This window comes from Eleginops maclovinus, chromosome 11 (assembly GCF_036324505.1).
Source record: "Eleginops maclovinus isolate JMC-PN-2008 ecotype Puerto Natales chromosome 11, JC_Emac_rtc_rv5, whole genome shotgun sequence".
Classification (NCBI taxonomy): domain Eukaryota; kingdom Metazoa; phylum Chordata; class Actinopteri; order Perciformes; family Eleginopidae; genus Eleginops; species Eleginops maclovinus.
In genome coordinates, this window is record NC_086359.1 from 2708542 (window position 1) to 2723179 (window position 14638).

The 14638-nt window shown below is 39.5% G+C and overlaps 2 protein-coding genes across 3 annotated transcripts; both read left to right on the top strand.

The window, feature by feature from the left end:
- Nucleotides 1-1364: 1364 nt before the first annotated feature.
- foxred1 (FAD-dependent oxidoreductase domain containing 1) lies at nucleotides 1365-7960 on the top strand. 2 transcript variants are annotated; one of them, XM_063894398.1, is made up of 11 exons: nucleotides 1365-1681; nucleotides 2533-2753; nucleotides 2945-3055; nucleotides 3770-3888; nucleotides 3985-4079; nucleotides 4751-4852; nucleotides 5202-5278; nucleotides 5529-5656; nucleotides 6342-6471; nucleotides 6863-6967; nucleotides 7102-7960. In XM_063894398.1, exons 1-11 carry the CDS (start codon nucleotides 1534-1536, stop codon nucleotides 7354-7356), a joined length of 1491 nt encoding a protein of 496 aa, XP_063750468.1. In that variant the 5' UTR covers nucleotides 1365-1533; the 3' UTR covers nucleotides 7357-7960. The 2 variants fall into 2 exon arrangements, with proteins under 2 accessions (XP_063750468.1, XP_063750469.1); XM_063894399.1 differs by lacking the exon at nucleotides 2945-3055.
- A 1102-nt stretch (nucleotides 7961-9062) lies between these two features.
- Nucleotides 9063-12388, top strand: kcnj1b (potassium inwardly rectifying channel subfamily J member 1b). Its single transcript, XM_063896004.1, has 2 exons — nucleotides 9063-9235; nucleotides 10746-12388. Exons 1-2 carry the CDS (start codon nucleotides 9219-9221, stop codon nucleotides 11890-11892), a joined length of 1164 nt encoding a protein of 387 aa, XP_063752074.1. The 5' UTR covers nucleotides 9063-9218; the 3' UTR covers nucleotides 11893-12388.
- Nucleotides 12389-14638: the final 2250 nt, after the last annotated feature.

Genomic DNA, 14638 nt, shown 5'->3' on the forward strand with positions numbered 1-14638 from the left:
AGTTGAGTTTTTCATGCCAAATCTACACTGTAGGTACTGTGCATATGACAATAAAGCCTTTGAATCTTTGAATCTATATGTGTTGTTTTTCTCTTGAATTATTAAGTGTCTATTGTATCTATATATCGTCTATGTTTTGAAGAACTAAGAACGAGTCCAGTAAGTAGTTATTTGAGTCCCGTTGAAAACCCTTTGGACCCAGGGAACAGAAAACATAAACGTTAAGTTAATCGAAAATAAAGTGATTCCTGCCACATTTCCCAAATAAAATACAGTAACGCGACTCAATAAATACTACTTCCGTAAATAATCTTCTAAGTAAAAGACAAATTATCCATGTTGACATTCAACTTTTTTAAAATTAGTTATTTAAACTTTTTTGACTGTATGGTGGGATGAGGTTGACCGTATGTGATTACTATAAATATGTTTTGTGTGTTTATTTTACCTCGATATTCATGAAAATAAGGATATGCCATCAGTGATTCCTCCAGATTTAAATAAAAAGGTTTGAAATATTTATTTTTAAATATTTGTTTTTATGAATTAAATAACATTTTTTATTATTATTATTATCAAACCTTGAAACTATCAATGGAGTCCTAATTAATCCAATTTCTGCAGAACATTTGCTGCTTATTTAATTGTTTCCTTTTTTGAAATAGTCTTGCAGTAAATGATATGGATTGTGCAAAAATAGATGCACCCAACCAGCTGCTCTCGCCTCTGATTGGCTCTCCACGATCACATGACCAGCCACTGCCCCCTTTACCCAACCAGCGTCAAGCATGCATGGATATATAGTACGGTTCCATGGGCAGTTTTCAAAATAAAAGGTATTTTGGGACTACATTGCAAAATAGAAATACAACAAATTCTGATTCTGTGGACTTTATTTGAAATATATACAATACATTCTATTCAAACGTATCAAATTATTATTTATGCAAAATTAAGTCATTATTATTGAGAGTCAATTGTAGACTAAGTTTATTATAATGACATCTTTTCAAACACAATTGAGGAAATGGATATCCATAAATAGGGGAGCCTTACAACAATTTTGTATTATAAACTGTGCGATATTCATACTAGGAATTATAGTATTTATTACTGTCAATCTAAAGCTACTTCATTACTTTCTACTTTTTAATTGCTTACCTTTTTATACTTGAAATGAGAGATTATTTCATTCACACATGTTATATGTGTGCTCCCTTTACTTAATACTGTTCACTTAACTAAGAAGTGTTTTTATTGTGTCCCTTTGCTGTAACTAAATGTCTAACAAAGGAATTTTGATTCTGATATCCAAATGTGTGCTTTTATTTTGAAGGCCGTCGCAAAACCGGTGTTTTCTCTTCCTGGTTTTATTTATTGTGACTTTTACTCGACCTCGCTGTCAGATTGTAGATTTGTCTGCACACTCACTTCAAAAAAAAATAAGACATGCAAGGTTTTTCACATTGCTTTTGTTTTTGTTGGAGCTGTACTGTTTAGTTAGCCAACTAAGTAGCCAGTTAGTTTGCAGCAATGTCAACGTGGCGAGGGCTGCATGTGAATCTGCGGAAGGCACATGGATTATTTACAGTTTCCTCCAGGCACACATGGAAGTATGGACATTTAACGTTATGCAAAAGCCTGAGTACTGGAAGAGCTCTCCGGAATGACTTCTTCAAAGGTAGGGGACATCAGAGAAAGAGTCATCAAACCAAGCAGGCCAAATCCCACTCAGAAATCAAACGTTGTTTTTATTTGTTAATCCACAAATGTAGGAAACGTGTATGTCACATCTGAAGCCCTCTGTTAAATAATGAAATGTATTTCTACAATTCGGCATGGTTATGATCTTCCAAGCAACAGTTATTTGTTTCAAAATGTTAAAATTAGAGAAAGTTTTCGAGAAGTTATCATCAAGCATGCTAGCCAGGTCTCAGTCAGAAATCCTCCAATTATTCATTTATTTGTTAATGAATAAAATGTGTCAACTTTAATGTCACATCTGAGATCCTCTTACAATTACATGTATTTCTATTTTCTACAAAGTACAAGATCCAAGTACTTCTACTTTGACTCAAGTACAAGATCTGAGTACTTCTACTTTACTCAAAGATCTGAGTACTTCTACTTTTACTAAAATACAAGATCTGAGTACTTCTACTTTTAGTCAAGTACAAGATCTGAGTACTTCTACTTTGACTCAAGTACAAGATCTGAGTACTTCTACTTTTACTCAAGTACAATATCTGAGTACTTCTACTTTGACTCAAGAACAAGATCTGAGTACTTCTACTTTTACTCAAGAACAAGATCTGAGTACTTCTACTTTACTCAAGTACAAGATCTGAGTACTTCTACTTCACTCAAGTACAAAATCTGAGTACTTCTACTTTTACTTAAGTACAAGATCTGAGTACTTCTACTTCACTCAAGTACAAAATCTGAGTACTTCTACTTTTACTTAAGTACAAGACCTGAGTACTTCTGGTTTTGTGATATTGGGTTTTAAAAATAAACTTTGATCTTATTTAGATCTGGAAGCCCAGCTGGCCGCTGCGAGGCAGAAGGCGTTGGACGCTCTGCCGGGGAGCGGCTGGAGCCCGGTGGAGATGAACCGGGGGCTCCCACCAGAGAGGACAGACGTTGTGATCGTTGGAGGCGGCGTGATTGGCTGGTCTGTCGCTTACTGGATCAAGCAGAAGGAGAAGCGGCGAGGTGGGGTGAACGTCGTGGTGGTGGAGAAGGACCCAACGGTGAGGGACCAGGATTGACCAGTTTGTATGGATTTCTGTTTGCACCTTTAAATAAACAAGAGACAGGAGCCTTTGTGGGTTAAAAAAATAGTCTGAAATCCTCCCCAGCTTTGTGAAAAAGCAGCATAACACCCAGCAGCTTGTTACGTAATTTAATTTTGAGTACCTCCCCCGTCATGTTTTCTCCGCAGTATTCGCAGGCCTCCACCGTGCTTTCTGCAGGAGGCATCCGACAGCAGTTCTCCCTGCCCGAGAACATCTGCCTCTCCCTGGCCTCCGCAGAATTCATGAAGAACATCAATGTAGGTCGCGTCTGCACACACAACGGCGATGAATGACAGGCCTTTTAAATCATTAAATGTCACAGTGACTTGTGTTCTGTAAATATACAAAGCAAGTTTATTTACAGAGCACATTTCAACACTATGGCAACTCAAAGTGCAAAAGAAACACAGAATAGATTGTTATTTAAAAGACTGAAACAGCAGCTTAAATCACTACACAGTTTGTCATTGTATACCAGCTGAATGTTCTTTTACAAAAGATGATTAAAACATCTGTATGGCCTCAAACAGCTCGCAGACTATACTCAACTTAGGGTCCAAAAATGTAGTTTTGGCCGCTCTCTTTTATTTATTTACGCTCAGCCTCTTTTTGCCACCTTTTCCGATTAAAAAGAAATGAATAAAACACAATTACGTTTGAACTCTTTTCATCTATTTGCATTGTTTACTGAGCTTTAATGCAGTTTCTTCCCAAATGAAATGGGTCATTTAAGTCAAATTCATGTGTAAAAATATTCATAAAAATGGCATATCTTATTATCTTATAATATGACCGGAATCTCTTTCTGTTTTTGGGGAATTTATTTTCATTCTCTCTATAGTGTATCATTTATATTCATGCCTAAAAAATGTGTTAAAAAGTACATACTATTTTTTTATGATCTAATATTATCATAAACTCCTCTCTGTTGTGTTTTTATTTTTGATATTCTAAGTTTTTCTGCATCTCAGGAACACCTCCACGTGTTGAATGAAGACCCGGTGGACCTCCAGTTCAACCAATCGGGATACCTCTTCCTGGCCAACGAGGAAGTGGCTCACATCATGGAGGAGAACTACAAAACCCAGAGGTGCCGGCCACCTTTCATCCAGCACAGCTGTGTAGAGTTGTAGTTCTAAAGCACAATTATTATTATTATTATCAATTCTATTTTTTCTGTCTGTAGGACCGCCGGAGCCAAGGTTTCCCTTCTCTCTGCGACGCAGTTAAAGGAGAAGTTTCCGTGGATAAACACGGAGGGCGTCGCGCTCGCTTCATACGGTGAGTGCGAAGAATTATAATACCGATAATATTTAATCACTACAACGTGTTTGACACAACAGGACAACTTGAAACCCTTTCATCTCAGCTGGTTATTGTCGGATTCACGAAGAACGTTTGTAATTAAAATGTAAAACACAGATTTGACATTTATTCTTTATAATTCTGTACATACTTATGTGTGTACATATGCCTTACTGTACATATTATTTCTAAATATAATATATATATTAATTTATTATGAATAATAAGGCCTTCATAACCATTATAATAAAATATCTTTGACTAATGTTTAAAGTCTTAAAAATGGCAAAACACTGGAAGTAGAGTGCATGCAATATAATTTAATTTGAGAAAAACCAAATAATCTTTTTAACAAACCAAATGCCAAATTTAATTAAATGTAACTTATTGTGAATTGAGTACTTTTACTTGTTGTACTTTAAGTATATTTGGTTGCAAATCCCTCTGGACTTTCACTTCAGTTTCAAGCAGGACTTTTTTTTTTCTTCCATTCATTCATTATTTTCTCAAACTCTGAATCGAGCGACTGTTTCGAGATCCATATAATTCCCCCCTCCAGTGATACATAAAGTATTTCCCACTCTGATCCTGATTCCCACACTGTGGTAGTACTCCATTTTCTAAAGTAAAAGTACTTCATCCTCCAGGGCTGGAGAACGAGGGCTGGTTCGACCCCTGGACGCTGCTGCAGGCCTTCAAGAGGAAGGCCCTCTCTATGGGGGTCGTGCAGTGCTTAGGAGAGGTCACAGGTTAGTGATTAAAATACAGATCTGCTGTCTCATACTAAGGGCCTTTTTATCCTTAATTTAGTTAAAGAATCACTTATTTATTATATATGTAACTGATGGCATTTCAACACAAGACCTGTCTGGTTCAACACTTCAATTAACATTGTTACTACTCATTGCTCTACTGTATATAACATCCTAATTCCATGTTTCAGTTGGTGTAGTTTGTTCTTATGAGGTGTATTTTAACATCTAAGATTTAAAATGGTGTATTGTATAGATAACCAACATTTCCGTTTATTATTATATTATTATTCAGTATATTTTGACTCTCTATTGACGCGTATCAATGTTTAAATTTCTTCCACAGATTTTAAATACACATCAAACATTGCCAGAAACGCCCAAGGTGATCAAGTGGCTCAAAGGAGGGTCAGATCTGTCAAAGTAAGTATGTCTGCACCTTTTGATTTGGCTCGTAGTCTTATTGTTGTTGGTATTTATAGTCAAATAAAATACCATCCTATTTTAAGAAGATGCTCATAAAGGGTTTGCAGATCTTTGAGTGAAGGGCCTCGTCACCCAATAGTAATACATTAATAACCTTTATTCATATAGCGCTTTCTAAAAAGAATACATCTCTCTTTTGCTTTTTCTTCCTGGAGTTTTTCATGATGTAATAATGTCGTTTGACCAGGTGCAGGTGAGTAACAGTCTGGAGTTCCAGCCCATCGAGTGCGCCCTGGTGGTGAACGCAGCCGGAGCTTTTTCTGGTACAGTGGCCGCCATGCTGGGAATCCCACTTCCTGTGGAGCCGCGCAAAAGGTCGGTCATTCCCTGAACTGGTGTATTTAACTCTGTATGGAATTGTTATTAAGAAAACTGTCCTGCTTTCTCTGAAAATGACCCATAGAATTGTTTTGTTTACTGTCGTATAACTATTAGGCATTATAGCACCTATTCTCAGATTTCATTTGAAGGTTTTCACTTCCAGATTGATCTTATTTATTTGTATTTATTTAACTATTATTTCCTATTTATAGAGTTTTTGTTTGAATTAATACAACTTATTATTAAGCCTTATATTCTGACTCGTCTTTATATATATACTTTTTATTTTTAAAAAGATCAGAGGTACACACTTATAAAAACATACTTTAAAATGATTGAAATGACATGTATGGGTTTTTTGTTTTCATTTTGAAAACATGTCAGACAGGTTTTTCATTGTGTCCTTTTTCTGCACTACACCACCTTAAAGCTTTTTCTACAAAACCGTCACTAAATCTTTCTTCATGCCGCCTCAAGGAGCTCCCGATCCAAAGAGGAGCTTTATAACCCTGAGAAGAAGAAGAATGGCGGAAAGCTCTTACATTTTTATGCTAAAAACTCCCTTGTTGGCATGAAAACCATTATTGGTGCTTTGAGGATAATCGAGAACAGATTTCAGAGGAACTTTCTGTCTGTAAGAACTCGGGGATATAACTTTATATATTTCCTCTCTTTGCAGGTACATCTATGTGGTGAACTGTCCTGACGGTCCCGGTCTGGACACTCCCTTCCTGATCGATTACTCTGGAGTTTGGTTCAGGAGAGAAGGGTTAGGAGGAAACTACATCGCTGGGACTTCACCAGAGGAGGTTCGTAAAATAAATGTTTTGCTTTAATATTTCTCATGGATGCATATAGTGTGAAACTCTTGCGCAACACTGATGTTTCAAATTAGTGTCTATTGCCAAAAGATGGAGGTTCCGTTGTCTTTGGTTGTTTTTCCCCAAATGTTCCCATAATTCTGACGTTTTTTAGAATGATTACAGACAAAATTTGTACCCAATTTTCATAAAACTTGGCAGAAAAACTTAGGAAAAAAGAGTGTGTCAAGGGCTACGGAAGAACCAATTACATTTTGGAGTTGATCCACATCTCAAACTATTCAAGTCGGGCATCTGCGGTGCGTTCATGTGCTGTCAGAATAATCGGAAACATGAACTTTTTAACATTTTTCGATACGTGTTTTTTCCTCCTCTTCAGGCGTTGGAGCCGGACACCAGTAACCTGGAGGTGGACCACCAGTTCTTTGAGGAGAAGGTCTGGCCCCACCTGGCCTCTCGGGTCCCAGCCTTAGAGAAACTGAAGGTAGGGTCTGGATTATTATGCTTTTTCAGAAATGTATGTATAGTGTATATATGTTTGTCTTAGTATTATACACACAACAACTTTTAGAGTTGTGTGCTAATGTCCCCTGACTTCTTCTTCTCTTGTTCTTCCAGGTGACGAGTTCGTGGGCGGGTTTCTACGACTACAACACCTTCGATCAGAACGGCATCATCGGCCTCCACCCGCTCATCAACAACATGTTCTTTGCGACGGGCTTCAGCGGGCACGGCCTGCAGCACTCGCCCGCCGTGGGCCGGGCCGTCGCCGAGCTCATCATGGAGGGAGACTTCACCTCGTTAAACCTCAGCAACCTCGGGTTCAGACGCATCCTCCAGCAGGAGCCCATGCTGGAGAGGAACATCGTGTAGAGGACTCGCTTACACCCTGCTACGATAGAGCCGCGTTGTTGTTGTTGTTGTTGTTGTTGTTGTTGTTATGGTATGGTAAAGGGACTTCTTTTATGTAGCGCTTCTCCAGCCTCTGCGACCCCTTCAGAAGTCAGCATTCACCCAATCACACACATTCATGCAGAGGCAAGGCTAACATGCAAGGTGCCTACTGCTCACACACACACACACACACACACACACACACACACACACACACACACAGCTGGCCATCAGGAGCTATTTTGGGTTACGTTTCTCAGCCAAAGTTACATGGACATGTTGACTGCAGGAGCTGGGAATCAAACTGGCGACCTCCTGATTGGCTGCTTCCACCTATATACCTGTGTGTATATATTCGGGCTCTAATTGATCTGTTTATTTAAATGATTATATGCTTTGTGAATAATTCATTTCAATTGACGGCCCTAATTCATATAAAGTATATATATTACTTTGCTCTTCAAAATATGACCTTCAGTAAAGACGATGATAATGAGAGACGTTTCCTATGTTTACCCAAAATAAGCTGCATCTGTTTTTACTGTTGACTTTTGACATGTATTTTATAAATATTGTCCTTGTCTATTGGTCTTACCTTTCATTCATTCAGATAGAAGTTTTTCACATTATATTATTTTATCAGATGTCTTTTCTTATTTATTTTATATGTACTATTGGTATTTAAATGTCCAAATAGGTAGCTTACATGAGATTTAAAATATTGGCTTTTTTTTTTACTGCTTTTAGTCCTGCAATAGAGATATACAGCACTACAGGTATTTGAATTAGTGTTGTATAAATACTTTGCCCTAGAGGGGGCTATTTCTGCATTTCGAATTTCTTTTATAAAACAACTGGCATGCACGTGCAAATTCTACAAACACATTTTCCTTAATATCATAAAGGGGCTACAGGTGTATGTGGTTGTGTGAACCCCCTTATGTTTACCAATGAGCAAAGACTAGGACAAAATGGGGAGAAAACGTACAATCTATGCTCTAAAAAATGTATTACAATTTATTGCAATATTTTGTGGGACAAAAAATAAGAAAATTATTATTAAAATAGTTGGCAATTATTTCTGGTCAGCTTTGTCAGTCCTAAACCCACAGATGTGTTCACTTTAATATCATAGCAACAGAGAAAAGCTGACAGTTTTGCAGGAAAAATGTGCAATTCATCAATTTTCAAACTAGTTAGAAGCTATTCCTCGGTCTTTAACATGCACCTGAGCTAACTGTGGTTTGCAGAAAGTTACAGTATGCTGAAAAACTCCACAGCATGCATCTCACCCGTCTTCTGCTTCATTTACATTCACTTAACGGCATCTCCATCCTCCACTGAGGTGCATCTGATCAATCACCGTCCCCCCTCTCTTTTCTTATTACAGTTCCTGGAAATATGCTGCACAAAAGAGAAGTCCTGCTGCAGCTGTAGGAGAAAAACGTCAAAGACATTTCTTCCCTGCAGCTTTTCATTTTGATGCAAATGTGAGGCAGGTTCGAATGCAGCGAGAAGGGGGGGATGGGGACCGGACGGGGGAAATGCAATTGAGGGATTTCTCTTTGTGGAGGCCCTGCGCAAATCCCAAATGTTCTCGGGGCTGCAAACAAAAACAGCATGCAACCCCTTTAATGGATGCATCTCATGCCACAGAAAGGTATTCCTCTGCTCGTGTTTAATGGCTCTTGTATTAATATCAAACTTTTGGGTGATGGAGGGGGTCAGTGTGAGCTCCCCAGTGTACACGGCGGCATGTGGCTGGGATTAAGAAATTTCACTGTGGATTAAAATCTTTCTATGGCCACTCGCTGAAGAGAGAGGCGTCTGAGAGGAGATCCATGGTCTCACTTAGCAGGTAAAATCTGCACTTTTATACACTTTCCTTTAACAGATTTGATGGTGGATGGTTCGTTTAGGTATTAGGTTTTGTGTGCAAAAGTTTGAGAGGTTTTTATCTCTAACAACCCAGAAATGACACGCATACCGTGTTGTTTTTACTTCAGGCTTCTTAGAGGAATGTTGCTTTATATCTTACAGACTGTATGATTGCTACATTTCTCTTGTTTCCTCACTGTGGTCTTGAGCAGTATATATATATAAGTGCATTTGCCAATTATAGCATACAAAGAACTGGAGGAATTCAATGCTAAAGGCTTAGAAACAGGGAAAAACAACAACAGCTTGAGCAGTTTCTTAGTTTTTCTGGCACAAAAATGATGAAAAGTAATTAAGTGTGTACTACATAATGAGCAAAGCCATACTGATAATACTGCTGTGTGATTATACTGTTGAACACATACGAAGTACAATTTAAATGAGTTTATTCTTCTTGTTTAATAGGTTTTTCATCAAGATTTAATACCATTTTCTTTTCTAAACAAAAAAACAAACAAGCTTCTCGAGTGTAAGTCTTGAGTATGTTATGTAAGGATGAAAGTGGACCACATGGTTCATGCTGCACAGTAAAACAGGTGAAACTGCTCACAATAACTTGCATTATGCTGTTGTAAATCCACACTAAACAGACGTATGTCAAATATAATGAAAAATAAGGGAAGTTAGATCCTCGTAAATCACTGACTGTTTATTCTCCTGCACTGACGGAGACGTGCTCTTCATCAGAGTCGCTGTTTCACCTTTAAATAACTTGTAATTAAACTTAAATTGGATTCAGATCAAATGATAGAAGCTTACAGTATTCTCAGTGAGTTGTTGTTGTCAACACATCCCAGATGCTTATGAACATCATTAGGCGTGAATAGCAGCTCCATGATTATTGTTAGATTTGAAAACATTTATAAGCACTAAAGTTCTTTGTGTACTGCTTGGGAACTTAACTCATAAAAGCCATGTTTGTTTTCTAAAAGCTGACTTTTCAAAATGAAACTGATCACTTTTTAATGTTGTAAACAAACAGTAAACCTCATAAACCCTTCGGAGTCTTGGGGCTAATTTGGCCGTTTTCAAGCTACTTTTTGGTTTGTATTTGTCTTACTAAACCCCACAAAGAAATGTTGAGCATGTCAATGTTTGGTTTCTTTTTTTAAAGGACAACCTCACCTATATAACCTGATAGTTGTTTTTATCATTTTGACATACTATATGAACATTTTGGACCCAAAATCACACAAAAAATGTAAAAACGGATTTTGAAAATGATATTATTTTTTATATTATAACTAAACATTTTGAGAGCTGGACACACACACACACACACACACACACACACACACACACACACGGGATGTCACTATGACAATGTAAAGACTTGATTGAGCTTTCATGAACCCATATACTCATTTTATGAACAAATAGCAGGTGCATCCATAGACATCCTGAGTGCTTCCCCCTCTCTCTGTCTCCAGCTACAGGATGCTCCAGGTGCTCCAGGGTCACATCCAGCCGGCTGCACACCGAGGCCGCAAAACCCGCCTGGTCACCAAAGACGGGCGCTGCAACATCGAGTTCGGCAACATCGAGTACAGCAACCACTTTGCGTACCTGCTGGACTTCTGGACGACGTTCGTGGAGATCCGCTGGCGCTTCGTGCTGCTCCTGTTCGTGGCCTCGTTCACCGGCAGCTGGTTCGTCTTCAGCCTGCTGTGGTACTGGATCGCAAAGAGCAACGGGGATCTGACAGGGCAGAACCGAACGGACGGACACGTGCAGTGCATCGACAACGTCAACGGCCTCACGACGGCGTTCCTATACTCGCTGGAGACTCAAACCACCATCGGGTACGGGGGCAGGGCGTTAACCGGGCACTGCGCCGGCACCGTCGCTTTGATCATCATCCAATCTCTCATCGGAGTCTTCATCAACTGCTTCATGTGTGGCGTCATCTTGGCCAAGATCTCGTTACCCAAAAGACGGGCAAAGACCGTCACCTTCAGCGACACGGCCGTCATCTGCCTGAAGAAAGGAGTCCTGTGTCTCCTGCTTCGAGTCGCGAATCTCCGAAAGACGTTACTAATCGGCAGCCAGATCTACGGAAAGCTGCTCAGGACAACGACCGCTCCCGACGGAGACACCATCATTCTGGATCAGGTGGATATCGACTTCATGGTGGACAGCGGCAAGGATAACCTGTTCTTTGTTTGCCCTTTGACCCTGTACCACGTGATAAACACTTCCAGCCCGTTCTACGAGCTGTCAGCGGACTCTCTGCCCCACCAGGACTTTGAGTTGGTGGTCTTTTTGGACGGGACTGCTGAGTCCACTAGTTCTTCCTGCCAGGTCCGAACCTCCTACATCCCTCAGGAGATCCAGTGGGGGTTCAGCTTCCTGCCCATCATCTCCCGCACCAAGACTGGAAAGTACCGGGTGGACTTCTCAAACTTTTCCAAAAGTGTGCGGGTCACAACACCACACTGCGTCCACTGCTTTGAGACGGACGCAGACCAGAGGAGCCACAACCAGGAGAACCAGGACAAACAGCAGAAGTTGGGCATCGACAACTTGGGGTTTCAGGTGATCGACATTCACGACTCTATGGATGTCACTAAAATGTGAGGGGAGAAGGGTGAGTCAGAAAAGAAATCCTATTTGGAGCAAAAGCCAGGTTCTCGTGAACAGTTCTCAGACTTCTGATCTACTTTTCAAGAAGCTCAAAGTTTCATTTGGCCCCTTGTTGTTCCCATCGCGATGTGAAGACCCACCAACATTAGGCAAACTAGTGCAAAGACGTATGAAAAAACAACAGCTGTTTCAAATGCAATCTCTGGATTCTGACTGCGACGACTGGGTCGGTCTCAAGGAAGGGCCCAGAAGCTTAGAAGCCAGTGTTCGTTGGAATCAGTCGTTGATATAATAGTCAGTGTTTAACTTCATTTTAGGTATATGAACTTCCCCACACTTGAATAGCCTCATCATCAGGCTCTTACAACTGTAACAAATGCGCTAACAGCCGAATCTGGAGTTCTTTTACCTTTTCTAATCATGTAAATATGCCTTCACGGAGCTCCAGGGGTGCAGAATTGACAGATTATCCAGGGGATTTTATACTCGAGAGGGGAGTGGATTTATGTGCTACTAAGCAAATTCACATCCCAGTTTTCTTATTCATTGTCTAACGCTAATTCTCATCTCCAAAACTATTTCAACAATCTAACCAGATATTGGCTCTTTTCTTGCCTGAAGAAATATTCAACTAAATAAAGAGACAGCTTTTAAATGTAACATGACCACTAGTGCCTCCTAGATACAGAATTTAAAAATGGTGGTTAATGCCATCTTGTGAATCGAGACAAATCAGACATTTTTGCTGCTGCAAGTTCAACCAGGGTCTTTTATGGGCAGTGAATTAATCCCTGCATTCCAATAACCCATACTACCAAACTATAAAATGTGCCAGAAAAAAGATATATACCACATACACATTTAGCAGCATCTTTTCTGGCTATGCTTACCCACAATCCTTTGCACAGCTGATATTTAGGAATAGGGTCTAAATCAAACTCAGGACAAACTTGCATGCACTCTGCAAAAAGTGCAGAAGTTCCACCGTTAATCAGAGTTTCTTGATGAGGAGTGGAATTAAAATTCAGTCCATTTTTTTTCGCCTCAACCAGCAGAAATATTCAAAGTGTGAATATAAAAAAAAAAGACCTGAGCGGGAGTTAAGCTCTACGCTCAGCTGCTCATTACAATCAAAGCACCTTTGGGACTTGTGACTTTGTGTAGGTAATGTGTGGCAGAGGGGGGATGGGGGGAGGGGGGGGGATTGAAGTTTTGATGAAATGAAAGGGGTGGAATAGTGGATGGCACAGTGGGTATTTCTCGAGGAGATTAGGCTCTGATCCTGTTATAATGAAAAATGTGTGCCATAAAGTCTGTGGAAGGAAATCAGAAGAAGGCCTTCTGAGTTTTCCTTGTCACTCCCTTTCTGTCACGGTGACACCTTGTACGCCTCGAGGAAACTGTGGATATAGCTGCTAAATGAGATGCTGTAATTGACTAGATTATTCTGTGTAACACTGACACTTCTTCTCAGGGAAAATAACATCCTTAGTAAGAATAAAAAACACTTTTTTCACAATTTATTGGCTTTGTTTGTCGTTTTTTACGTCTTTTTACATTAAAAATGAATGTTATCACAAGATACAACATAATTATTAACCTTTTAGTACTAACTTTTATATACATTTGAGTATGTTAAGTCCGCTAAATGCTACCTTATTATTCTACTTTATTCCTATGTCAGGGTTTGGTATGAAGGCAGGACCCAAAAACAATGCAAAAGGCGAGCTTTAATCCAGAAAAAAGCAGAAAAAACAAGGAAAAACTGAACATGCACAAACCGGGGAACAGGAACAAAACCAGGAACGGGAAAACAAATATATATATATTTTTTACATTTCTATATATTTCCCTTTTTTATTATCTTAAAGGTGCCTTGATTTTGTCTCTAAACAGCCTTTAGTTGATCTTATTCTCAAATGAACCTGCACTTTCATTAGGAAATTGAGGCTTTTTTAATAGTAATGGCATCCTTCAGTCCTCCATAGACTTAGCAGTATACCCTCGTGTACAGTAAACAACAAACCCCTGCTTTTGCCACACCTATTTAGAACAGTAATAATAATAATCCCTGTCTCTCTTTAGTGTTATATAACATATGGTATAGAACTACAGAGTACTCCTCTACTGTGACAGCCGTCCTGCCCACTAGAGAGCATCAGAGAGCTGCAGCATTAACACATTATTACCATCAATTAATGCTGCAAAATACACGTTTTTTTAAGGTGTTCAAACTGTCCTAGTTCTGCCAGCAGTCTCTCTTTCATTTTCCCAGCGATGTTTGATAAAAATACAACTTTGGATGCTCACTCTTCTCCCCCAGAAGATCCTGTCGCTGCTTCCTGTTGCAGGGATGGACTCTCTTAAGGCAGCAGCAGCAGCAGCAAGTCTCTGCAGGTGATCTCAGACTGGAGCCGACAGCTTTTTCTGTCAGAAATAGCTTTTCATCCCGCTCGGATTCAGAGAGGAGAGTTAACTGGGCTTCATCTGCATAATAACAATGAGAAAGAGAAACTGTTGAGAGGGATTTGGCACACAGAGAGAGGGAAAAAGCTGAGGAAGCAGAGAGAGAGTTTTAATCTGATAACTGTCACCCTCTCTCGCTGTGTGGGGGAGATCTATCAGGCCAAATATAAAGTGATATATACAGAGGAGGAGGAATGCACACATTCATACAGGAGCTGATTATGAGACGTTGAGTTCTTTTGAGGTCATGTGTTTGTCATTTTTGTCGTCATTT

Bases quoted from the DNA above. Each gene is read 5' to 3' on its own strand.
- foxred1 (XM_063894398.1), top strand. From the start codon at position 1,534: ATGTCAACGTGGCGAGGGCTGCATGTGAATCTGCGGAAGGCACATGGA. The intron at 6,472-6,862 runs GTTCGTAAAATA...CCTCCTCTTCAG, and splicing joins CTGGGACTTCACCAGAGGAG to GCGTTGGAGCCGGACACCAG. The intron at 6,968-7,101 runs GTAGGGTCTGGA...TTGTTCTTCCAG, and splicing joins CAGCCTTAGAGAAACTGAAG to GTGACGAGTTCGTGGGCGGG.